The sequence below is a fragment of the Amphiura filiformis genome, chromosome 2 (assembly GCF_039555335.1).
Source record: "Amphiura filiformis chromosome 2, Afil_fr2py, whole genome shotgun sequence".
NCBI lineage: Eukaryota > Metazoa > Echinodermata > Ophiuroidea > Amphilepidida > Amphiuridae > Amphiura > Amphiura filiformis.
Genome location: NC_092629.1, coordinates 16875065 through 16901020, shown reverse-complemented (window position 1 = coordinate 16901020; position 25956 = coordinate 16875065). Strand labels below are relative to the sequence as shown.

The 25956-nt window shown below is 36.2% G+C and overlaps 1 protein-coding gene across 1 annotated transcript in view; it reads left to right on the top strand.

Moving 5' to 3' along the window:
* Window positions 1-25956, top strand: part of LOC140145947 (pikachurin-like) — a 249429-nt gene that overhangs the window by 59909 nt on the left and 163564 nt on the right. Inside the window, 1 exon segment of the mRNA XM_072167684.1 lies at window positions 21344-21472. Coding sequence (XP_072023785.1) covers window positions 21344-21472 — 129 coding nt within the window.

Here is a 25956-nt window from a genome sequence, read left to right as displayed (position 1 = left end):
CAAGGTGGGCATTGGGCAAACACAGCGACTCGCTTCGTCTCTCCGGTAGCACAAGTTCAAGTTGCGCCGTGTTTCAGCAGATTTGATCAATCGTTCCCTTATATTTGGAACATCAGTGTACTGAAAAAGTGAAACATTCATGTGTTATGGATTACCGAACACGATACGTAAATTGCTGCTTTTATGCTGAAGAAATTACAGGCAGCCGCGCCGATCAAGGTGGGCATTGGGCAAACACAGCGACTCGCTTCGTCTCTCCGGTAGCACAAGTTCAAGTTGCGCCGTGTTTCAGCAGATTTGATCAATCGTTCCCTTATATTTGGAACATCTACAGGAATAAATTTTGCTGATGAAGTAGCAAGAAGTTGGAAATATCAGAATGTGAATATCAAATCGGTCATTTTGTCTCCCTTTTGTCTGCAAGTACAGTACGCACAGTCGCGGATACGGAACACTTTCGGCGACTGAGTGAGTTCACCCCGCCCCGTATATCTACGAGTTCGCCTATCATACATGACCGGTTGTAAAGTTAAGAAATAATTAAAAAATCCCGTACATGTACTTTATTCTATTCCTTCATTTTCTCATTGTGATAAGTTCATGGTGTGACGATCTGAACTGGTAGCACTAGCAGTTATTTTTTGCAATCTGTTTTCATTCCGGTTCTTCGGCGAATCTTCGCTCTTCGTGCTAATACTGTAATATTCCCTGCATATCGTGGATGGCTTGGCCTATCCCAAATCACCCCGGCCAGCACTTTTCCCATTTTTTAATCCACACACTTTATTCAGGAACTTCATTCTTGATTTGATCATGATGTTTCCTTCATGTTATTCTTATTTTATTGAAGATATTTTTCATGTAAAGTAAGTTGGCAATGACTGAGTTAAGTGCATTGGCCCGATGCATGCCACAGTATAAATGCATGGACATTGTGTTTACAATCATACCCGATAGTAACTGCGTGTCACCGTGTTTACGTCATCATAGAAAGCGCCCAATTTGAGCGATTTCGTTTTTGTAATTTAGGGGGTGCCAATATCCAATCTTTGCATGGAGATTATGTCTATCCTGGTGCGTTAGGCAAATAAAAAATATTCTTTTCTGCTTCCTGGCATCATAAGCTTTCTATTGATATATAACTTTATTTTCAATGAGGTTCACCTTTAAAAGTGAAAGATAAGGCATTCAAATTGCCATCGGGTATTTTTGAAATGAAAAATTTGGCAAAAAAACAAAGAAAACAGTAGTGTTGATGATACATACATTCAAATACATGTAGGTAATTTAGATACTGTCAGCATAAATTACAGATTCATTTAAATGCCTTTAAATGACAAAATCCGAATTTTGATGATTTTTACGATCATCCGGATGAGGAAATCACTGAATGGGCATTTAAATGAACCTTCACTGCCCTAAAATTAAGTGTTGGTTAGAAGGTGTGGTGGGTGGAATTAAAGAACAAAATGTTAAAATAGGAATTAAAGGACAGGGGATAGGCTACAGACCTTTAAATCATCAGCAGACAGAGGTTTTCACCCATGACCTGCTTATAGTTACCACAAACACCAGAGTGTGTAGTTCTCATCAGTCCAGTGGTTATTAGGCATTAAAGTGAACTTACACATGGAGTTGAGACTATATGGGCCCATAGTGCACACAGGTGATGAGGAATGGAAACAGAGCTATGGTAAATTGTTAAAAATTGGATTTCTTTCACTTGGATGTCCAAGTCTGTCAGGTGGGATAGAGAAGGTGATTAGTGATGGCCAGTTTAAGATGTGTGGAGCTTGATTTGATGTGACAGAATATGTGCAGCTGGTGGTTGTAGGAATATGAAGATCAGTGGAAGCAAGCAAGTTAGTAGCCAGGACTTTGTTTGTTTTTGTTGTTGTTTTTTTTTTGGGGGAGGCAACTTTCAAAGGGGGATTGACAAAATTGGCCACACTTTAGGTATAAAACCCAGGAGCAGTGTACTCAAGTTGGCTTGAGTATAGAATGTGCTGCTGTGAGTTTGGCAGTGAACCAATAGGGCCCTGTATACCAAAAAAGGGTCCATTCTTGTACCCGAAGCCAAATTTGTACCCTTTTCAATGTCACATCCTCCCTCTTATAGCTGTCCGTGTATTGCCGTTTGTGGGGCAATGCGTAAAAGCACAGCGTGGAATTAAAATGAAGTTCACAAGCAAATTGTCAGCAATGGTCATATAAAGTTGTGGATGGTTGATGACACTGACCGGCTGGACATCCATCAGTTTGGTCATTACAGGGAGATAAGCAAAAATGGGCTATTCCAGTTGAAATCCACACACCCTTTATGGAAGACATGGCCTTTTAAAATCCTCACTCATTCAGGTAAACCCATTTGAAATTCACACTCCCTGTGGGTAAGATTAAGATCATGTCTTCCATAGGGGGTGTATGGATTCCAAATGGAATAGCCCATTTGTCCTGTGTTAAGTGGCATAGTTCAATAACCCTCATTTAATTGTCATGAGTTTTTGTACCAACACATTCAAAGGTCATTCTATGAGTGTGCAATGGTATAGGTTAAAGGACTTAGTCCTGCTAGATGAGCATGTTTCAATGAAACCTGTCAGTTGATGATTCAGAGGAGGATAGCAATAGCTGGACAATCATGAGCATCTTTAATTGAACATGTAATGATTGGCATGATTGAATGAATGTTTTATTAGGTGAGGTAGCACCTGGGCTGAAATCAAATTAATTGAAATTAAATTACTGATGTGTGGGTGGACATTTGTTACTAACTATTCCTACATGGAACCTACTTTTAAAAAAAAGAGTCAGATAAGACCTATAAAAGCTAGCCGCAGCATATGGCCTCGTGCATATGTTGAGTGTGCAGTGCGAGAATCGAGTGTAAAGCATGAGCAGCACGAGCGAAATGAGTCGATTGCTGACAAGGTCTTTAGGGTGCACACCAGTAAATAGCCCCCATTGACTTTCTGTACAAACAGGGTCCGGCAAAACGTCTATTTCTTGACTCCAGAGCGACTCAGTTCTTCAAAACTTACCCTTTCTGCAAGTCGAAGGTCAGATGAAGACATCCATTGTAGAAATTATATGGTCGAATCCAACCAAAAGTGTACACGGCATGTTCAGGGCCATAACTTAAAAGTATTAATCAATTGGCATTCGTTTTTGTATTGTGTTTATTCGCCTTGATCATACGCCAGCGCCATATATAATAAGACCCCTTCTGTGAAAAACTTAGACACAGAGATCCCAAAACATGCTATTTTTACCCATTTTTTCAAAATATTTCTTAAAGTATTTTTAAAAACATCTAAATCAGTTATGAAAAGAAGTCATTGCATTGAATCTAAATTGATTTCCTGAAAGGTGTGTATCCAAAGATTGCCTGTTCAATTTTTCACATATTTGTACATAATTATGAATTTTTTGTGATAATTTTTTGAGTGGTATTTTTTTACATTACCTACTGAATACAATTTTTCATAGCACTAGATATATCTTTAAAAATGGAAATCACTAATAAATGCTTAATTGATACAAGCTTTGATATGTCCAATACTGAAATGCATTGCATTAGGACATCTTTATTATTGCGTTTAGCTGCCAGAAATTCTAAATGGCACAAAGGTAGGTTTGGTAAAAAATATGCATTACCTCCGAATACATGTTAAAAGCTGTGTCATTTCCACAAAGTGAGAGAATAGTAAACAATAGTTAAGCAATAGGTGCAGGGTAATACACTCTTTATTTCTACCAAGTTTCAATAGCCTGCGTTTAAATATTTCTGAGATGTCAACAATAAAAGCAAGTATTCAGTAGGTAAATTTCGGTAACCCGAATGTTACCTCTGAATACAATTGATTTATCATGACAGTATTGTGAAACACCGCCATTCATGCCAATGCCCATATTGGTACATAACGAAGGCCTGTATGTTTGCTATCAAATCATATGTCAATGAAAGTTGCTTGAATTCACATACATGCCCACCATGCAAAAAGTGAATACGGCTTAATTGTTGAAAAATATGTACTGAAATAGACGACGGTCTGCTCATTTAAAAGAAAAATCAGATTCAAAGAAGATTAGAAGGGGATAAATACTTGGATTTGTCAACTGTCATGTGTGCTTCATTTTAAATGTTTACCGACCTTCTGGTTTCTGAGTAATTTGTGTCCAAATTGATTTATTCGAAGGTAACTTTTGACGTTTTCGCTAAGGTTACCTACGAATACCATGGAAAAACGACTGTTCTCATTGTCTCATGATGTAGACAACACAGTGATGGACCCTGGTATAAAGCTAATTGTAGTTGCCCTCAAGCGAAAGGCCACAAGGCGTAACTGACTCCAAGATGGACTTCACAAGTCTGCAATAACGGTTTTAAGCGATTTGTGTGCAATTAAGCAAATTAAAATCACTTTAGTGCCTTTGTTTCTTACTTCAATCCTCTTTCAACCGCTGTGAACCGACATTATTAATACGTGATAGGGTCTAAAGTATCAATAAGCGCATATAAAGAAAATAATACATTCAAAGTGCTTTATAAAATGATGTTTTGATTGCGATAGCCACCAAAAGTCTAATTCTTACCTACAAATACTGAAATGTTACTTACGAATACAGCATAATACATGACATTTGTAATGAAGTGTCCCTACCAATGGAAATTAATTGTCAAAAACTTTAAGCGGTACCCCAGGACACTATTATTACCCATATACGGATTCATTCAACAATTATTTATTATGTAAAATTGCTGATTAACTACTTGTATATCAAAATGAAGTGGTCAAAATCTTGCTAAAAGCATCAAAAATTTTTGATCTAAGGTAATAGCATTTATTCATTTGGACGTACCATCTGAAAGAGATCTAAAACTACCATTTTATTAATTCATTACCATAATAGCAACATTTAAACCTCTAAACTCAATATAGATATTGTTAAATCGCTCATGTTACCTCACGAATACCGGGTTTCTTCACCTTTTCATTGTATAAAGCGTTAGGTGTATGCGTATAATTCCTAATATTCTTGAAAACATATATCCTACTCGTTCTTATACAATGTGTAAATTGATTCATACTCATTTGATAAATAAAATACAGAAACTGACCTAAACTTCATTTTCAAAAATAAACTAGCATAAATTGACTAAGATCATATTGATCGCGTTAAAAAAAAAAAAACAAATATTTTCTGGTTGAGCTAGCATTTTCCTAACACCCTGTGGTCTAAAAAAAACAAAAAAAGCGTTAATGGGAATATTCCATTTGTTTTAGGTTGATTAGTATTGCGATAGTGAAAGCATCCTAGTGGTATTCGTAGGTAACATTGGGTTTTGATGTCACATTTACTATCACTCGTCCTGGATTTATTTTTCAAGATTAGTAATGGCACTTTTGGTTCCTATAAGGCCAATATGTCATCAATCAATGGGCAAAAGGAAAAAAATTGTGGAGACATTTTTATTTCGGACTTTTATTTTTGGCCCGTGGACACTTTTGGTTGGATTCGACCATATATATATATATATAGATCACCCTGTAGCCTATACAGCTTACGCCACCTCACAAATAGCTTGGTTATAAATTTGGATATTGGTAAACATAATTAGACTGGTTTCTTTCAGTTTGAAGGGGCTTTTACTATGCACATTTTACATGGTAGCATTTTTAGAATTTTTTGCTATCTACTGCTGATAGCAATGACAAAATTACATTATTTCATAATAATATTTGCCATTTCAATCTCTCTAAATAAGATCAAGCAAACATGAAGATAAGCAAATTGAATAAGCAAATGAGGAGGAAATACATGGCCAGTAGTGTATCATCATAGGGCGGGGGGTGCATGGGTGTTGGGGGTGCTGAAAGGTCATGTCCCCTGTCAATCGATTTGAAAATTTAGAAAATCTCAGAGGAAAGGTGCAGAAAAAGTGCTTGGGTGCCCCTAGGGCCCGGTGATGCTCCTTCCCTCCCCCATAATGGTCTGTGCCACCCCCCCCCCATAGGATATCTCATGTTTTTGCAGTTCTATGCTAGAACACGCCAGTGGTGCCAAATTTGGAAGTCTTGCAATGCATTATCATGCATGTACATTCATCTTGCAAAGCTATCAATGATCTGAGTATGCATTTAGGCCCTATTTGTACACAAATCTTACCTTTAGGTCCCACAGAGCGATATTCCCCTACCCAAAAAATAGCGCCATCTCTTGATATACGGGAATGTTTGATGGCAATATTTTGAGGCGTTTCCGAAACATCCCGAGTAACTGAACTATGAAAAACTATCCGTACAAAAATTTTCAAAACAAAACCCGGCATGTAAAAGATCATTTCACAACTCTCATATTCCCAAGAATACATACTGTATTGGTTGATATTTGAATAGATTCAAGCCATTTCCGAAGGGCTATTTTGATAAAATTTTCATCAAAGGCCAATATGATGATGACATTTTGTATTCCAATTTTATAATATTTTTCTAGTTTTGTTGAAAATTTTGGAAGTTTTCTAGGGTCTATAGATGCAAGTACAATGCACAGATACATGCATATGGCATCTTCCGCCTTTTGGCAGATTTTTCCACCTTCAACCATCAATTTGGTCATATCTTCGGATTTTATCGGACCTGCCTTTTACTACATATTCAATGCCTCGGCATGCGATCGGATGTATTACAGCACACAGACATACTTAAACAGGTAGAGGTTTATAAAAGCGAGTTTCAGTTTGCAGTTAAGTACAAAATAATAGCATGGAATATAACTATACCCCATGGTATCAGTTAAACTCTAAAGTTCCTACAGCGAATTTTTATAAACTCATCACACAAATACTCTGTTAGCAATATGAACAAAAGAGTTTATCCGAGTATTCATCATACCAGCAATGTCCAGCATGGTAGCCCTCATAATAAATGCCTGGTATTGTCTCTTGAACATGCTTTGGCCGTGCTTGGTTCATCCTTGACAAAAGGTACAATGCAGTCTTGGGTTCGAGTCCAGTAGAGAAATAATAATTTGGTACATGGTCAATAGGTGAAATATCGCTGTGGGTCCCTATACGCCTTCAATAGTCAAAAATCTGCAGGTGGTTTGCTAAACAGGCTAGAAACCATCTAATTGATATGCCACACAGTCATTTGTAGCTTAGCTTTGAAGGATTTTATCAATACAAATTTTGAAATCGGTGAAAACATTTTGACAGAGGTCAAAAGGTCAAAATTGTACAACCAGTAAATAGCCCCCATTGACTTTCTGTACAAACAGTGTCCGGCAAAAAGTCTATTTCTTGACTCCAGAGCGACACCTTCTTCAAAACTTACCCTTTCTGCAAGTCAGATGGAGATATTCATTGTAGAAATTATATACCGATTCCAGCATTTTTTCCCAGAAAAATGCCGGCTAGATCACCCTATAGCCTATACAGCTTACGCCACCTCACAAATAGCTTGGTGTTTCTAAAATGTAACACATTTTGAAAGTTGAGCCAAATTGTCATAAAAGTCGGATCCTGCTCATTTTTCACAGACAATCTATTTCCCAGGCCTAATTGAGGATTAAATATGAATCAGGGCCTAATAGTTGGGTTTTAAGCCTTTTCTAGTGTATTAAATTATATAGTCGTGTTGCACTTTTCCTCGATTGAAACACTGATTTTTTCCTTCCAGGGTGTACGAGACTTGAATTTACTGGTGTGTATTCTTTAGGTAGGGTTTTACAAGTGCCCGTCATTTTCACCAAAACTGACTGTCCAAAATTTAACACAGAAAACATAAACCCCTTCAGTCAGTTCAAAAAGCTATTGCTATATCTTTGATTTATTTGTCTGGTCTTGTTTTGAGTTCTCTGAACTTATTCAAGCATTATTTTTAGAATTTAGCATATTGTCATAGGCATTAATTTTGCCTGTCCCAGGAGCAAACTGCCTCTCTATTTTAAAGATTACTTTTATCTATGTCACCCAGCAGACATGCACTAGAAAAATCCCAAAATCATCTCGCCCTGGGACAGGTCCCGGGGATAGGTGGCGCCTTTTAGGACTTCTGCAGTCATGTGCAATCAAAATCTGATGAGTATAGATGGTCTGGTAAAGCAAAAACAGGGCCTACTCATACTCATAGGGCTTCTCCCAGTACAATTTGTACTACAAATCTTTCAGAAACACCATGTGTACACACATATTTTCATGACTGGTTACATGAGGGCAAAACCAGTCAAATACTTAAATGGATACATGTTGAACCCTCCTTGACATTGGAAGCAAGAGATTTCATAGATTTATGTCAACGCAGTGACAACTTGACAGAGGTCTGGTGTGTGAAAAACATTCACAGGAAATGCACTATATATCAACACATAATTATATCAATCAACTCTCTCTCTCTCTCTCTCCTTAAAAGAGTGAAGCCCGATCCTGACTCCACTTCACAGCGCGATGCGATGCGATGCTGCGATGCTTTTAAAACCGCAGCATCGCGCGATGAAATTAAAATGTACATTTTGATTTCATTGCGCGATATTCTTGAGTTTTAAAAGCATGTGGGGTCTGCATCTCCTTTTAAGGTCATTCTACCGACCTTGATTTTCCGCAGCGCGATGCGACTCCATCGCAGACCGAAATTTCTACCGTGCGATGAGAATTTTCACTGCTGAGCTCGTAAAAACCTGGCTCAGATTACAGTTTTTATAGCATCGCAGCATCGCATCGCGCTGCGATGTGGAGTCAGGACCACTCTTTTAGGGGTGGTTGTCACTCTTCTCAATCTTTGTGAGTATTTATTTACTACACTGACATCAACTCTCTTATAAATGTAAAGAGTGATCGAGAGTGAATATCACTCCAACAGAGCAAAAAATCACTCCTAAAAGAGTGGAAACCACTCCTAAAAGATGGGAAACCACTCTTTTAGGAGTGGTTTTCACTCTTCTCAATCTTTAATATGGAGAGAAGTTTTTCACTCTTAGCCTAATGCTAAGAATTTGAAAGTGGACCCTCTATGGAAAGAAAGAGAGATAATACTTAAGGAAGATAAAGATGGTGGGGGTGTTTTTGCTGTAACCCACTGAAAATGGCAGTATATGCACCAAAATGCACAACAAAACTGTGGCACATAGGCCTACCCCCTTGGTCAAGAATAAGTTTTTTGATCATCGCAATTTGATGCAACAAGTTCGGTTTTATTCATAATCAAACCATATTATTAATTCAACATTACACAAATGAAATAGTACTCAATACAAATTATGTCAATTAAACATTGTGAATAGCCTCAATTACCCTGTACAAAGTATCCCTTTACCATTACCAATAATTACTGTCAATTACTATTATGAACACACATACATTCTGTTGAATTCTAAGGCAAATTCAAAATACAGTGCATCGTATATTGATTATGGCCGGGTGATGAAAAGAACATTGCTTTGTAACGGTGTAAATATATTCCAATCTTTCCTGAATAATGATCAATTTGGCTATTGCAGTTTGAATCCATACACCCTATGGAAGACTTGACCTTAATCTTCCACAAGTTGTGTGAATTTCAAATGGGGTTACATGAATGAGTGACTTCATTTGCAATACCCTCCCAGTGTGGAAGATTAAGGTCATGTCTTCCATAGGGGGTGTATGGAATAACTGGAATAACCAGTTTTGATGGGGTTTCTTTGGTGTCATATATGGCATTGCACTTTTAATATAATTATGAGGTAAAATAAGATATTGATATTTTATATGGTAACACCTCTGAATGGAAGTTAATTAAAGTTGCAATAATGTCAGATGTCCGCTAGATGATAATTTTAATGTTTGCTTAACAAAATTTAGATAATATGTAAGGACTTTGACCTTTAAATGTATTAATTTATTAATGTTTTAATTAATTAATTGATTAATATATCTATTTATTTATATATTTGTTGCTTGGTGGTTTGGTTGGTTGGTTGATTGATTTATTGAATTGTATTTGATTATCTATTTATTTATTTATCTCTTCATTTATTTATTCATTTTTTTATTTATTTATTTATTTATTTATTTATTTATTTATTTATTTATTTATTTATTTAATTTCATTTTTTATTTATTTATTTATTTAGTTATTTATTTATTTTTATTTTTTTATTTATTTATTTATTTATTTATTTATTTTTTTATTTATTTATTTTTTTATTTGTTTATTTATTTATTAAAATTTATATTGATGTATTTATTTAATTTTTCTATTTCTATTTATTTATTTATTTATTTATTTAGTATTCATTTATTTATTTAAATTGATTTATTTATTTAAATTTATTTTCTTTATTGACACATTTATCTTAATTGATTTATTTTTATTTAAATGTATATATTTATTTAAATATTATTTATTTATTTACCTTTCTTTGTTGTTTTTAAAATGTCAAATATAACACCAGCAATCTAGAAATTATACAATTTCCTGAAACATATGTCTAATACTTTACATATTTTTTTATTATTTACACCAGTTGTTATTTTTTCCCAAGGTTATTTCACCACCTGTTTTTTTTTTAATTCATCATTTTATATTTTAAAAATGTGATTTCCCTCACTCATTAATATTCATGAGTTATTGCTCTAATGCATTTTATCCTGTAGGCTTACATACTAAGTGAGACAGATTAAAGGGTTATTGTGTGATTCTAGTGTCGTCTCTCTGGGTATGGTATATCACGATAGGTATTGGATCTACCTATGGTTGTATAATAGCAGAGAAGATGAGAAAAGAGGAGATCGCTCGAACATATAATCCGATTACCCACAGTTAACCTCCATTCACTTTTCTTTGTTTGGGGTACTTAAAACACCACTTGAAACTTTCTTTGTGGTGATCTGTTCATCCGCCACACGCTCGACTGATTCGGTAGTTCTCTTAGTGGAGAAAATATTCCACACACGGAAGTACATCGTTTAATTACCAATTTCGCAGTCAGAATCATGTTTTTTCTTTAAAAAAATAATACTAACCAGGGTGACCATGATTTTAAGCGAGTGAAAAAGCATTATATATATACATAACTCCCATTAAAAAATCAAAAGTTTTGTTAAGTTATGGAAAGTCAAGCATAATTAATTTTCCAGTAAAATTAATATAAGGTCAAAGGAAAAGAAATTTAAATGATAACCATTTGAATATTTGCGGCAGTTACGGAAACTTAAAACTAGTGTAATCAGTAATTCAAACTCGTGTCAGTTTCTCCATATACTCCCGTTTTGTGTCCAAAGCGTGTCCAAAATGCTATTTGGATCCAAAAGATGGTCTTTTTCACAGGGATCTCGGGTCAAACTTAGCAGCCGGTCATGCCAAACAATACAGAAATTATATTTCGCGGTCAACTGGCGTAACAAATTGATATCCGGGCATGCGCCGTTTAGAGCTATACAGTCTTGACTCATAAAGCCACTTATCGTATTAGTTGATCAATCGGATTAGATCATTGTTTCCATCAATAGGCGGATGCACACATTATTTATTTGATGTGAGCAGCGAGCGACCTCCTCTTTTATCATCTTCTCTGATAATAGATATCCAGTTAAAAAGCATCTTTCTAAAATTTCATGTACATTGCCCATAGGCCACTGTGTTGTAATATCTGCTGGTTCACATACAGAAAATATAATAGACAAATTGTCTTTGTCAAACAACAGAATCTGTAGAAAGGTTATGCTGACACAAACATAATTATTCAGTCTTAGGTTTCAGATAGGTAGACAGAAGTTGTAGGTCCTCATTTGTAAGTATTTACAAGATAGGGTGTGTCGGCTTGGGGGGCAGACACGAGCCACTTCTACCCAAAAGCGGGCAGCCTTATTTCTATAGATCTGCTACGCATTCAAATTGCATTGTATTGCATCGTAATTTCATTTTTGGCCATGCTAATTATGTTTCCACAACATGAACTCACATGTTTTCAAGCAAATTTGTGATCAAAAGCGATCGGAATGTTGCAAAAGTGCAAATCGCATTCAGCTTACTTCATATGAGATGATCTTTGGAAAAATATGGCATAATTTGTCATGGTGCTTGCGGAATGCCATGCAGTAAAATACTAAAGCGTTGCGGCAGGTCATGATTGACAACTAAAATCCAGTGTGTAGTCGTATCCTCCGCTGTCAGTTTCTTATCCACTCACTACGTCCTCACAAAAGCTTTGTGTTGATTACGTAATGCATTATGGCAAATTGCAATAAGTACAATGAAATAATGAGTAGGGCGGGTTACGGGGCGGGTTTCTTCTTCGTCTTAAGTAACAGTATTGTTCTCCAAAAAAACCCGGTTTCTCTACCTATGGTGCTCTAGCTGAAATACAGCAAGATAATGTAAGATAGTAAAATGTAAACATGTATTTTAGCTAGAGTATCTTGAGCTAGGGGGTGTATTGTTTGGGTAGGCGGCTAAACTGTCAAACAACCAATATTAATAATAATATCATTTACCTAGTGAGTGGGTTCAAATATACAGGAATTATTTTGACTTGTGTATGATGGGGTAAACATTCCTCGCCGGTCAGTGTTGTCAAGAAACCGGAAATGTGTGAACTGGTTTAGATGAATGTTTGTTGTTTGTCTGAAGAGTCCCCTGAGATTGCCTGAGAGAAAACATGATGCATGAATTCATAAGGAAAATACTCGGGATGTCAAAGAGTAGAAATGTCAAAGCTAAACTATGATATATGTACAATGTATATATAAACTTAAACATTAATAAGAAAAGCACATAACTATAGGGGGCATTTTAGGGCAAAAAAAAGAGCCAAAGGTCACATTTAAGGTGTTAAAGTCCCAATTTTAGATGAGCATCTTTTCTGTACATATTTGTGTGAGCCCTGCCTCCCCTGCCCCAATCATGGCTTCAGTTCTGCTTACTTGAAATGGGTTAACCGTGCTTTTTGGCTATGGGAAAGGAAAGAAGGAAGGGATTCGAACCCGAAACCCCCTGCGTGCCAACCACTTGATGATCGGTATAGCCACAGGTCTTTCGCTGGCCCGGGCAACAAGTGTGCCTCTATTTGACAATGAGTCGGAAATGAGTCGGATGTTGCTAATATTGATTTTGAGATATTGCCAAAGAGAGTGTTAAAAATCTTTTGTTTTACATTGTTGTAGCTTGGCAAAGAATAGTCGTATTTACATGGGGTTTTCAGTGTCTGAATGCTTTAAATGTGCTCTTTAGCATGTTTAGAAATCTATGTAAACTCATTTTCGACCAAGGTCGACATTTGATTCATTCCCCTTGATATGACTTAGGGTGATTGAGCCATCCACTCACCTGGGATGTACGCATGCTCAGTGGCTTTGTGCTGTTGGATTTTGTAGAATTAGGGAGGGTTAGGGTTTATAGCCTGGATCCTCTAAAGCCCCCCCTCCCCCATGCGTTCTCCCTCTGTTGGCTGTACCAGCGAGGGATGCTACTCCTGTGCTGCCATGTGCAGTAGAAATTGCTAGTGTTGCATACCTCTCTGCCAGGGCAGGAGTCATTCATTTTAGTTGCACAAAAGCTTTCCATAAAAGCACTCAGACCTAAATCGCTCAGTTAAAATAAATATTTTTCAATTAATATAGCACAAACTTGGCTATTAATCATTGATTGAAGCTTTCTAGAAGGAAGGGATCACTAAAGAGGATTGCAAATATCAATTTGCAGAAGGGAAGGATTACTTTAACAGATTGAAAATAGAGAAGAAATGTTGACAGTTTGTGCATTTACAATAATTGGCGTTGAGTTGGTGAGATATGGGGCTTGATGTTCCATGTATCACTTGCAATGTAACCGGCGAATGTTTGAATGTTTTAACTACGCATTAGTATAATTACCCGCTATCCACTGTTATTTACATGATGGAATGCAACTTACACTGGGCTAATCCACTGTGGAAGATTTTGGAAATTTTTCTGGAATTGGGAGTAGACTATGGTTTACTGTAGGGCGACCGGCAGGGTAGTTTAGGGTTGTAAACATGACCAAAATATGTGTTTAAGGTATAAAAAAGAAAGCTCTGGAAAAATACTTCTTTAGGGTCTGTTCCGAAAACTTATGCATGAGCATGATATCCACCTCAGAATACAGTGTGCCCTGCAGTGGTGACACTAGGGGGGGCAATTTTTCCCAAAATATTTTTCTTGCCCCCCCCCCCCAATTCTTCCCACACACCTTTAAGGCAACCCCCCCCCCCCATTACAAAAAATTCACTTTTCCCCATGCCCTAATCCTCCCAAAAATTCCTGGTGCCCTTCCAACCCCATATGTGTAAAACAAACCATTGGCTTCACCAGATTTCTAATTTGTGGTGTGAAATCACAACTTAAGCATAGCAACTTTAAATTAACTGAAAATAAATAATTTGATGCAAACCAGTATTCTTTATCTTTATGCATATATTCAATACTGAAAATATAATTTCAACTAGCTTGACCATTTGTTAATGTTTATAGAATTTTCAAATTTTGATTTTGAATCATCCCATCTTGTAGCTTTACTGAATTCAGCATTATTCCCCCAAATGATGTTGATGAAATATTGTCAGACATGTTAATATTGCAATAACATGCACAGGAAATTAAACAAATATTGCAGATGTGAAAACTCATCAAAATACTACTATTATAAACCAACAGGCGCAGTTCCGTTATGCTTTTAGTCGCAGTGTTATAAAATTTGATTAAATTTTGTTTGTAAATTTGGTGCAACATTTTTGTAAATGATTATTTTGGCACAAGGCTGCTGTGTCCAACTCCAAATTATTGATCAGTCCTAAAAGAACTCCTAAATAACTATCGATATAGAATATATCAAAATTGCACGTGCAACATGCAAGCAAGATTGTTATTTGCTTTTCTCACTGAACAATAATTGTACACAAAATTAATGTTTTTATTTCAGATTTTTTTTCTCTTGTAAAAAACTTAAGGGATCTGGAATGAGCGTTTTTGAACGTTTCGACAGTATTTTTTGTGGGACATCCCAGCAAACACAAAACGTTTTTGACATCATTCGCAAAAGGTTATAAAAGGTTGTCAGAAAACATTTAAATGTCGGGTTATATAAAGGGTATATTAAGAGTATAAAACGTTTTCATAACCTTAACAAGAATTTGTCTTTAAAAAAGACAAGTTCACGGATCAGGTGTATAGTACATGTACTTTCAGCTACTTTGGTCTAACATTTAATATTCATATCTAACCTACTCTGCACTTATTCGACAATAAATAAGTGATATGAGGCTTAATAATGATACCTGCGTCTTGACTCTGGAAAACAATATTTGTTAAAATATAGGTCATTTTGCATTTAGGTTTTTATTGTGTTGCAAAGCAGCAAAACTTTCTTTATATATGGCGCAAATGCCTGGAAAAGGCTATCCCCTCTTACAACCTATCGACAGGTCTGATTTCTATAATGAGGTGTCACCGGGTTTGCAAGAGATAATAATACCAAATCTAAACACCATGAAATTCACCACATCACGACCAAGCTCACATTGGGCGCCCCATTCCTTTATTAAGCTACCTATAGGAAACAAATTTGGCTATAACTACGAAGAAAATTGCAAGATGCCTTTATCACTAAAGTAAACAGCCATTTGCTCTTGCTAGCTTTTGTCAGGGTCATGGTCCTGTTTTTATGAACTGAACACCAATATTATACAGGTTTATACACATGGGTTATTACAAGAGTCAATAAACATTCAATTAACTATAGATTTAATGGACTTAGTTTTGTGCAATGTAGTAATTTTCTGAAGTAAATCGCCTGCTGCATAGTTTTCTATACAGATGATATGTTTATTTTGTGATCAGGCCTGGCCATGATCTGCTAACCAATCAGTTATGTGTATTGTCAGCATGTGATGGCTATAAGCCAATTGTAAACATGTTTATAAAAAAGGCAAAAAAAATTCCTACATTTAACAGACTCTTCCGCGGCCAAGGGCTAATGAGTAAGTTGTCAGTGGGGCAAGATTAGATAAAGGCATACAAACTAGGGTATGAGATATTAGGAATTATTTCCTAGTCTCTTTAACCACAGGCTCGGTGGGCTATATAGCTATTCAAGACACAGTATATGTAAGGGATAAACTGTGCATATGAGATGTGGGTGCAAGTGGCATCATTTCACTGCCATGAAAAAAACATTTTTTGATAATCTACTGCTCAGCAAACAAAAATGTTTTACAGAAAACGTTTAAATGTCGGATTATATAAAGGGTATAAAAACGCTTTAATAACATTCCAAAAACATTCTTGAAAACTTGATACAAAACATTCTAAACAGAATGTTATTTTGGGGTTGAAAAAATATTTTGCGAAAAATGTTTGCCGTTTTCATGACCTTTATATAACCCGACATTTAAATGTTATTAAAAGGTTTTGAAAAACACATTTTAAGAACATTTCTGTGTTTGCTGGGTTCAAATATTAACAATTGTTAATAATGTTATTTAAGTATTGACACAATATTTGGCAAAAATGTTTGCAAAAATAGTTTACAATAACATTTTTTGAAAACATTTAAAAATATTGTTGTAGTGTGTTTTCATACAAAATGTTTTAAAGCGTTATCATTACCTTTATATAACCCGACATTTTAATGTTATTAAACGTTTTTACCTAAACCAAAAGCCAAAATATAACTTATTTAAAACGGTTTTAAAACGGTTTTGTGTTTGCAGGGATGAGAGCACATCAGACATATCGAATTGCATTCTGAATACGAAGAATGTCTTTCTGATATCAAATAATTTTCATTTTTGAAATTCACGATATAATACAAATTTTATGACAAATTATTAAAATTTGATATTTTTCACATTTTGATATATAACAGTCCTCGAAGTAAATTTTATAAATCTTAATGATATATTCTTACAGTGTATGTAGCTGGGAGGAAAAGCCGATGATCAATTGACAATTTTGACCTTTCATATTGAAGATATGGATTTGTTTTGGTGTTTTCGGAAAAAAATCCATATCTTCAATACGAAAGGTCAAAATTTTCAATTGATCGTCGGCTTTTCATCCCACCTACATACACTTATAGTACATATTATATCAGATTTATAAAGTTTACTTCAAGTACTGTTAAATATCAAAAATATCAATTTTTAATCATTTGCCATAAAATGTGTATTACATTGCTAATTTCAAAAAATCAAAATTATTTGATATCAGAAGGACATTCTTCATTATTCAGAATGCAATTCGATATGTCTGATGTGCTCTAATGTCCCACAATAAATACTGTCCAAAGGTTCATACACCACCCCTTAACATACCAACTTCTTGAATCTGCTTACACCCAAGCAATGTTGAAGATTTAGAAATTGACAAAAGTGCATGCACTTCTCACTTTCAAAATGTAGGTCAGGGAAGGTATTATATACCACAGAGTTTTCTTCCATTTGTTAAATCATTTTGTAAGGAGGATGTCAAGTGAAGTTAAAAACTTGAAAACTTTTATAATATTGTTATAACAGATTCTAAATGATTGAAATTCATTACTGTATTTTGGAGTCAGCATTAAAATGAGTACAAACAAGCCTAGCAGTGGTTCTGGAGGTAACCCTGGAAATTTTGGGAAGAATTTTCAAAAACCTGTCATGTGTACATGCTGATGAAGCACGGTGCAAAGTATTTATATATAATAGGCCTGCAGATTTTTGGCTTTGAAGACGAACAGTTGTTGGGTGTAAGAAATATTTCACACTGAGAAGGAAATAGACAATCTATGCATGCAGGTATGCTGATGTGGATCTAATGCGGCATTACAATAGCCCTACTGTAGGGCCTTTTGGCCATGGCAATCACAAAATTCCATGTTATATTTTAGAGGTTTGAGTATAGCGTGTTAAAAGGCCCTATGCATGGTAGGGCTATATTACAAATCTTCATTCATTTCATGTTGAACACTAATGTGCTCGTATCATGGCTATGTGCCTGTGAGGCAATTGGTGGCTAACAGGCGTGCAACAAATGACCCGCAGTCTGTGCTAGAAATATGAAAAAATCAAGAAGGAAAAAAACAGGTCAAATTTTGATTGTGCAAAGCAGCCCTGGATGCGGCTTGGACTGACAGAAAGGATTCTGAGGAGTGCAAAATGGATTTTCTACTTCACATTGAGACCCATTACCAAAACATTCTTATTTTAAGTTTTGAATTCACCCTCTCCACACAGGTTAAAAAAGTGTGCATTTACATGACCATAAATTGGAATCAGCATGAAAACTGCATTGACTGCTCTTGATGTCTTAAAACTGTCTTTTTTATGTTAAAGCATGTGGCTTTTGTACAGTGCTTTAAATTGTCGCAGTTGTTTGGATTGTAGAAGTAAAAATGCGTATAGAACATGCAGTACTGCCTAAACCAAAACATTTTTCAGACCTAAAATTTCTGACTATAGGGTTATGAGAACAATATGAGCTTTCCCCTAAACCTGCATTTTGATGGGGTAAAGTGGGCGTGAGGTTGTCATTTGGGTCACCCACCTTCAGAGATGCAAACAGTGTTAAAATGGTCCACTTCTTGTGACAAAAGTATTTTCTTGCTGCATCCAGGGTCTGCATCTCAGGGCTGCATCTCAGGGCTGTATCCTAGGGTGCATCCTGGGGTTGCATCCCTATAACATTTCCTAGAACTGTACATTGTTTTCATTTTCAAATTGCAAGCACAAAGCAGTTAGTTTGAAGTTCAGCAAGGCCAGAGGGGGAGGAAATTTTGAGAGATGCATCTAAATCCCCAATCTCCCAAAATGTCCACTTCACCAAGCAAACTTCCTATAATACAGAGTCTATTTTACCCACATTCTATAAAAATGTTGCACCAAATGACGCCACTCCGTTTTGAAAAAAAAAAAAAATGTTACAATAATGATAAAAATAACTCAAAGCAGCGTCCGATGTATTGCGTTTCACCTGAAGCTAACTGAAACTTGCCAACCAGCAGGAGGGGCATACCGGACTTTTTTGACAAATTATGCACAAATTGACATAAGTGTCTGAACTTGCAAATGTTTCAGGTTCAGATTCACAGAAGGAATCTGATCTAATTTACACTTGTTGCATTGGATGACAGCTGTTCAAATTAGGGCAATAGTTACATCATATGCATTTAAAGGGAAGTGCTGCTATATATGTATACAGATGTCACTCAAATCCCCATCATCAGAAATATATGTAAGGGATGTTTTACCAATGATTTTGAATGAACAGTGTGACAAAGCATGGACAGAGGGGGTGAAACCATTCACAGGTGTCAAAAAACAGGGCACATGCCATTGACACCTGTACAAACTGCCTAAACTGCCAGCTCATTCTTTTAAATTTAGGGATGGGGGAAGGAAACAGAGAATCAAGGCTGGAGGGGATCAATTTGGTGTATAAACTATAAGGTTACAGGGACCTATTGTTAGTGTGCTCCAGATTCAATAAACAAGATTTTTCGATCAAATCATGTTGTGATCAAATTAAGCTGTTATACATGTATCAATATTTCTAAATATGGTCAGGATAAATTAATAGCCTGCCTATATTTTGGTTTTTAACCAGTGTATAATACAATTACCAGACAGTTCCATCTCTCATGCACCCTTGAAACCGGAAAACAGTGGCGCAAAATCAAGAAGTATGTTGTGTCTACATTAATGCTCTGCACACTAGTCATCATGGTCATAGTTTTTGAGATATTTCCTCAAAATATCAAGAGCTATAATAAGAACCACATGAACCAATTTCTTTGTACTCATTTTATTGCATTTTTTTATACCAATTCCAAATGAACCTTTTGAGCTCCTTCCAAAAAAGGGCAGATTTCAACATGTTATTGAGAAAGGTGGACATTTTGTGAGCTTTTCCTTCACAAATGGACTGATTTTCAGCTCTTTTTTTTACAGAAAAAGTGGACCTTTTTATTTGGATTGGCATTTGGGGTGGGGCGTGTTCATCAAGTCATTCAAAGCGAGGACAAGATATAGTTTCCCACATTCAAAGTGAGAACATTTTGGCATAGCGAGGACAAAATCCCAGTCCTCACTTTGTGAACAGGTGCACAGGATGACACTCTTTCTGTAGGGGGTATAGGGGTGGGATGGGTGAATTCCTCTCTTTGTATGTGCTATTCGGAGATGTCCTCGCTGTGAAAAATGTCCTCACTTTGAATGTGTGAAACTCACTCTTGTCCTCGCTTTGAATGCTGGGACAGACACACTTTTATACCTATACACACGCTTTTACACACACACGTCCTCTCTTTGAATGCCCGCGTACGTAGGGGCGGGGGTGTGTGTGTGAAAACTCATACAAAAAAAATGCTGAAACTTGAACCAGGTAACATGCAAATTCCAAGTTAGCAGGTTACAAAAAAATATATTTTCTTCATTAAAAATGTCTGCAGCAATTTTATTTCTAACATTTATTTATTTCTGTCCTTCATTACAGAGCATGCCACATATATTTTCAATGTCATGGTGGTGACATTCAGTCAATATGAATAGTACCAAACAGCTGTATTTATATAGGTGACTTATTGATAACTTCGTTTTAAGGGGCATTCACTGATTATTAATATTAGCCAAAAATTGTTTAATTTTTTTTAAAAGACTTAAAAAAAACAACTTTTTTGAAAGAAAAGGGGCTCAGCAGCGAACTGGTTACATAACTAACCTTGCAGCCTCTTTTTAATAAATTTTAAAATCTCGAGTGGGTGAGCGGTAAATAACAACACATTTTACACTGTGTTTGGTTATATAATGAATGTTATCTCACTTGTTACCTCACTTGTTTTCAGAAATTATGTGACGGGGAAACTCAAGATCGGTTCTCAGTAGCCTTAACTTGGCTTAGTGCTAAATCGTGTAATCTCTTTAAAAAACCTGACTGAAAAAAATATAATAGAAATACCAGTAGTGAAAAGTTGGCTGGCTGGTTCCCTCTTCCCATATTTCACCAGCTCTAAGTGAAGGGTCATGCCAAGGGTTGATCTCTGCTCTGAGTAGCAGTCAACTTGGGGTGATCTTGTCTTCCCCTAGACCCCCTCCCATGATTTAATTTTATGTACTCTGACCCATCAGCTTAGCATGGTTCATTCTATTGGGTGAACCAGTCGTGATTGGGGTGGCACCAGGCCTGATTGGGGCTGGGGGAGGGGCAGCCATTTTTTGGCAATTTTCCTATGGAATTTTGTAATTCTTTAAAGTGTTGTGGTATGTGCCCCTTTGATGCTATATTATACACCACTGCCCTGACCCTCCAAATGGTTTAATTTCATTTACCATTCTCAATTATTTTGTTTTTTACTTTCTCCTCCATGTACAGGTAAATGCGACATGTTGAATCCATGTTCACAGAAATGTGTGGAACTCTCATATGACGGCTTTGTGTGTGCATGTGAACCAGAAAGTCATTTCTTGGCACAAAATGGATTTTTATGTATCAAGAAAACAGGTGAGTTGGTCTAATGAAATCAATGTGCTTGAACTTGGAACTCCTTTTTGCAGGCATAGTTCAGAAACCAACGTTCATGAGTGTTGTTATCAGAGTGACCTTGAGGATGAGTTTTGATTTTCAGAATGTATAGTCCAATGGATTAGAAAGCCATTTCTTGGCATAAATGGATTTTTATGATCTAATGAAATCAATGTGCTTGAAACTACTCTCATACTCCAGGTATAGTTCAGAAATCAACATTCATGAGTGTTATTTCAGAGTGACCTTGAGTTTTTCATTTTCAGAATGTATTGTCCAATTGGAAATATATAAGGTTTGCACATTCCATATTGAACTGTGCCCTCTAGAGAGGAGTATGCACACATTTGAACAGACTACTATAGTTTCATTACTCAGGCATGCATGGTTCAGACAGGAAAGATATATTACCCTTCCCAGAATCCTTAATTTTAGGGTAAAAATCATAATTTTACGGTAAAATTCATATAATTTCAGGGTAAAATTCATAATTTGAAGGTAAAAATCATATTTTTAAGGTCAAATTCATAATTTTAGGGTAAAATTCATAATTCTAAGGGTATATATATATATTAATAAAAAATTAATAATTTTAAGGTAAAATTCATAATTTTAGGATATAATTCATAATGTTATAGTAGGCCTACACGTCATGTAAAAATTAATGCATTTCAAGAACTGCACCTCACTGGGGAGGGGACACTCCCTTCCGCACCCACCCCCTTCAGCATTTTGCGCCTTGGAGCAGGCCTCATATATTGATGCCCTCTATTAAAAATCTTCTGGAGCCTCTGTACTTTTTGTCACTATTGACCCATGTTGCACAAGATAGGAAAATCAGTACAGAAAATTGAAAGGTAAGAAATTCATTATGGGAAGTGTGAGGTATCTTCTCTGGCAAAATCATATTATAATGAACCATGATATAAAGCAAATGTTTATATATATGGAATTAACTTAACCAAATGTAAAAATGCTCAGAGCTGTATCTTTTCTGTGGACATATATTTAAATAGTATCACAAAAATCCACTGCTTGGCTTATAAATTGGCAAAACGTATTTGGTTTTTGTCACTGTATGCGTAAATAAAGTCCCAACTAATATGCTTGTGTAAATTCACATAAGCGGAATATTATGAGTCTCGTTTTTTTGCCAATTATAATGCGATTGAACTATAGTTAATAGCTCTCGGTAAAATATAGGCCTAACACATTTTTGTTGCAGAGATAATAATACACTTCCATGGATACCAGTCATGTGGAATAGCAGGCACTCTGTTTAATATAGGTTGCTCTGTGAAAAATGCCCAGCTGTTTATAGAAATAGGTCATCTTTGATGCGAAAAAGTTAAAAATTGGATTAGAATGTTTTGCATTAAGTTTTCAAAAATGTTTTCTGAATGTTATGTTCCATACCCTTTATAACAGTCATTTAAACATTTAAAACATTTCGTTTTGCTGGGCTTCTGCTTAAGGGGTGGGGTATGAACGTTTGGAATATAATTTCAAAAAATCCAAATTATTTGATATCAGAAGGACCTTTTTCGTATTCATAATTCAATTTGATGTGTCTGATGTGCTCTCATATCCCACAAAAAATACTGTCAAAACATTCAGAGCCCTTAAAGAAGTAAATTTAAAATGAATAACTTAGGGCATCAAGCGATGCTAGTCATGCACTGGTCATTTTGCAGTGTACATTTTTTTGGGGGTGGGCAAGGAGTACAACCACCCTACCCTGGCTCTTATGATGCTATATGCCTCTTGCTCACCTTCCTGCCCCTAAAGTATTTTTTCCCAATATTGTAGATATCCAAAATCAGTGCCAAGCTGGACCCATGTCATTTTCAATATAAAAACATGAAAATAGTATTTGATAAGTTGTACAAAAAATCAGCCATCTTTGCAGACAGCACCAACATGAGTATGAAAGGGGAAGCCAAATAAATGCAGGAAATAATGAGACGCCTTAGAATGAGACGGCTTATATAATCAGGTCTTCTTCATTATACAAGCGACACTGCACACTAATGACAACCTAGATTGAATATCTGAGATTCCGTCACCAACCTGTGCTACTTGAGCACAATTTCCCTTTTCCTTTGCCCTCCTGATTTTTTCTTTCATTTTTTGTCAGAGGGGCACTTTTTTCTTTCATTTTTTATCGGGGGGCAAATGGCAAGAATCTTTGTATGAGTTATATAACATTATTTATTTCAGAAAAAAAGAAAGGAAAAAATTGAGATGATGGATAGCTGCTTTATTAAAAAGTAAAGCAGTTGTGCTCCAGGGGCACAGGTTGTTGAGGGTATCTCAAATATGCGACCTATATTCTATTGAGTCAGTTCTTAATCCATGCAGTTTGTGGATTATCGAAAATCATTTTGAGAAAAAAAATCAGTGGTAGAAAATGAATGAAAATGAATGAAGTAAATATTGACTTTGGCGCTGTGTTTTCCTGCCAGACACCTGTTTGACACATTCGCATCATTATAGAATACACAGTTCAGTCTAAGTATAAAAATATGTTCAAAGCACTGTTTAAGATAGGTGCTAGGGATGATGCTCCATACCCAGAGTGCATTTTGCTTGATAAAGTTGAATAGACTTTTCTATGTGCATGAACTTTGCCTTCTGATACTCAGGATTCAAAGTGAAATACTTAGGGATCACTGGTAATGGTGTCTAGGTACAGGGAGGAAAATAGCTAGGAATCAGAGAGAACTACTCAATATTTCTCTCATTCATTGGTAATTATATAATGCGGTCTATACCACATTGAAATAGGGGCAATGTATATTACACAGGGGTAGGTAAATTTCCAGCAACTTGTATCTTGTCTCCCAAAAGAAAGACTATTATAAGAATGTATAGGCCTATACGCTGGCGAAGTTACGTAATTAATCGGATTAATTACCATAGCAATAGGTGAAAACAATTTTGAACATATCGCGCTGCACTACAAGCAGGTTACACTCATCACCTATGTATGACTGTAATCATAGATTGAATACAATACTGGTCTTTTCAAAGATACTAATCTTACAGGTGCAAGTGATCAGCATGCTATGGTTCAATGCAGAGATACCGCGTGAACGTATTAGTGCAGCGCGGTATATTCAAAAATTGTTTTCACCTATTGCTATGGTAGTTAATCCGATTATTACGTAACTTCGCCAGCGTATAGTTCAACTAGACTCTTCTATCTCTTCTATAGGGGCGCAGCCAGCTTTCTTGGTTGGTGGGAGCCAAAATAAAAATTTGAGACAGCAAATGTAAAGAGTTTCCTTAAAAGGGCTTTACTGGGACAATAGCACACAAAATGTGGTATTATGTTGGCTCATGATCGTGGTGAAACTTGTTGGGAAACAGGCGCCTTTCCTTTTTATTTTCCTTTGCCCAATTTTCTCTTTAATGTTTTGTTAGAGAGGCACTTATTTTAGTGTGAGCATGGTCAGGGGGGAAAAGCCAAATTTTCTTCCCCATTTGTCAATTTTTTGTCCAATTTATAGTCATTTTAAGGACACTTTAGTTTTTGCAGTACCCATTTTCTCCCTGAAAAAAATTGGGGGGGCAGTGTGCCCTTTGGCGCACTCACTCGCCACGTCCCTGCTTACCCCACCCTCCCATTTTTTCTCTCGGTCGGAGCAACAAATCACACTATTTTGCCCTTGTATTTTGGACCCGGATTTTGGACCAGTGTTAATATTTCGATATTGATATCCCCTATTATTGAACTCCCCTAGCCCTGTGGACTCTATACTCCCAGATTGGTACCGGAATCTAGGGTATCCTACAACAGATCTAGGCCAGGTTTATTTTCTATAAATTAAGAGCATAGGTGTGATAAGCTTAACTAAATCTTGTAAGGCAAATTAAGCCTGGATATCATCAGGTTGCAGGCAATGATGAAGATATTCAGCCATGGGTTATCAAATTATACCAAAGAGGATTATTAGCCTCATCTCCTATTGTGTAATCCAATAACCTCTATTCCACAACCATTGAATTGTAATTGACTTTTAGTTATAGAGGATGAGTTTTTGTACCCAACACATTCATAGGTCATTTGATGAGTGTATAAGCATGTTGTGATTATCGAACTGTGTATTGATAGATGAGGATGTTTAGGGAAATGAGCAACAGTGACAAAGTAACTAGTTACAGTGTCGACGGACCGACCAGCCGACCGCCGCTCTCTCAATTGCATAACTAAGCACGACTCCGAGGGATAATTTGTTATTTCACGCACGGCTGACCGGGGATGCGATAATCTGCCAAAAATAGCCTGTAATTTGAGGGATGGCGATTGGGGGTTGGATGACGTCTCTATCGTGTGGGTGAGGTATGCAGAGATGTATGCATATACAGGAAATGAAGAGGATGGGAGACGGTGGAAAGGCATAGCAAAGGAAATATTGTATGGGAAATTATTTGATTTATCAAGATTCTTACAATTTATT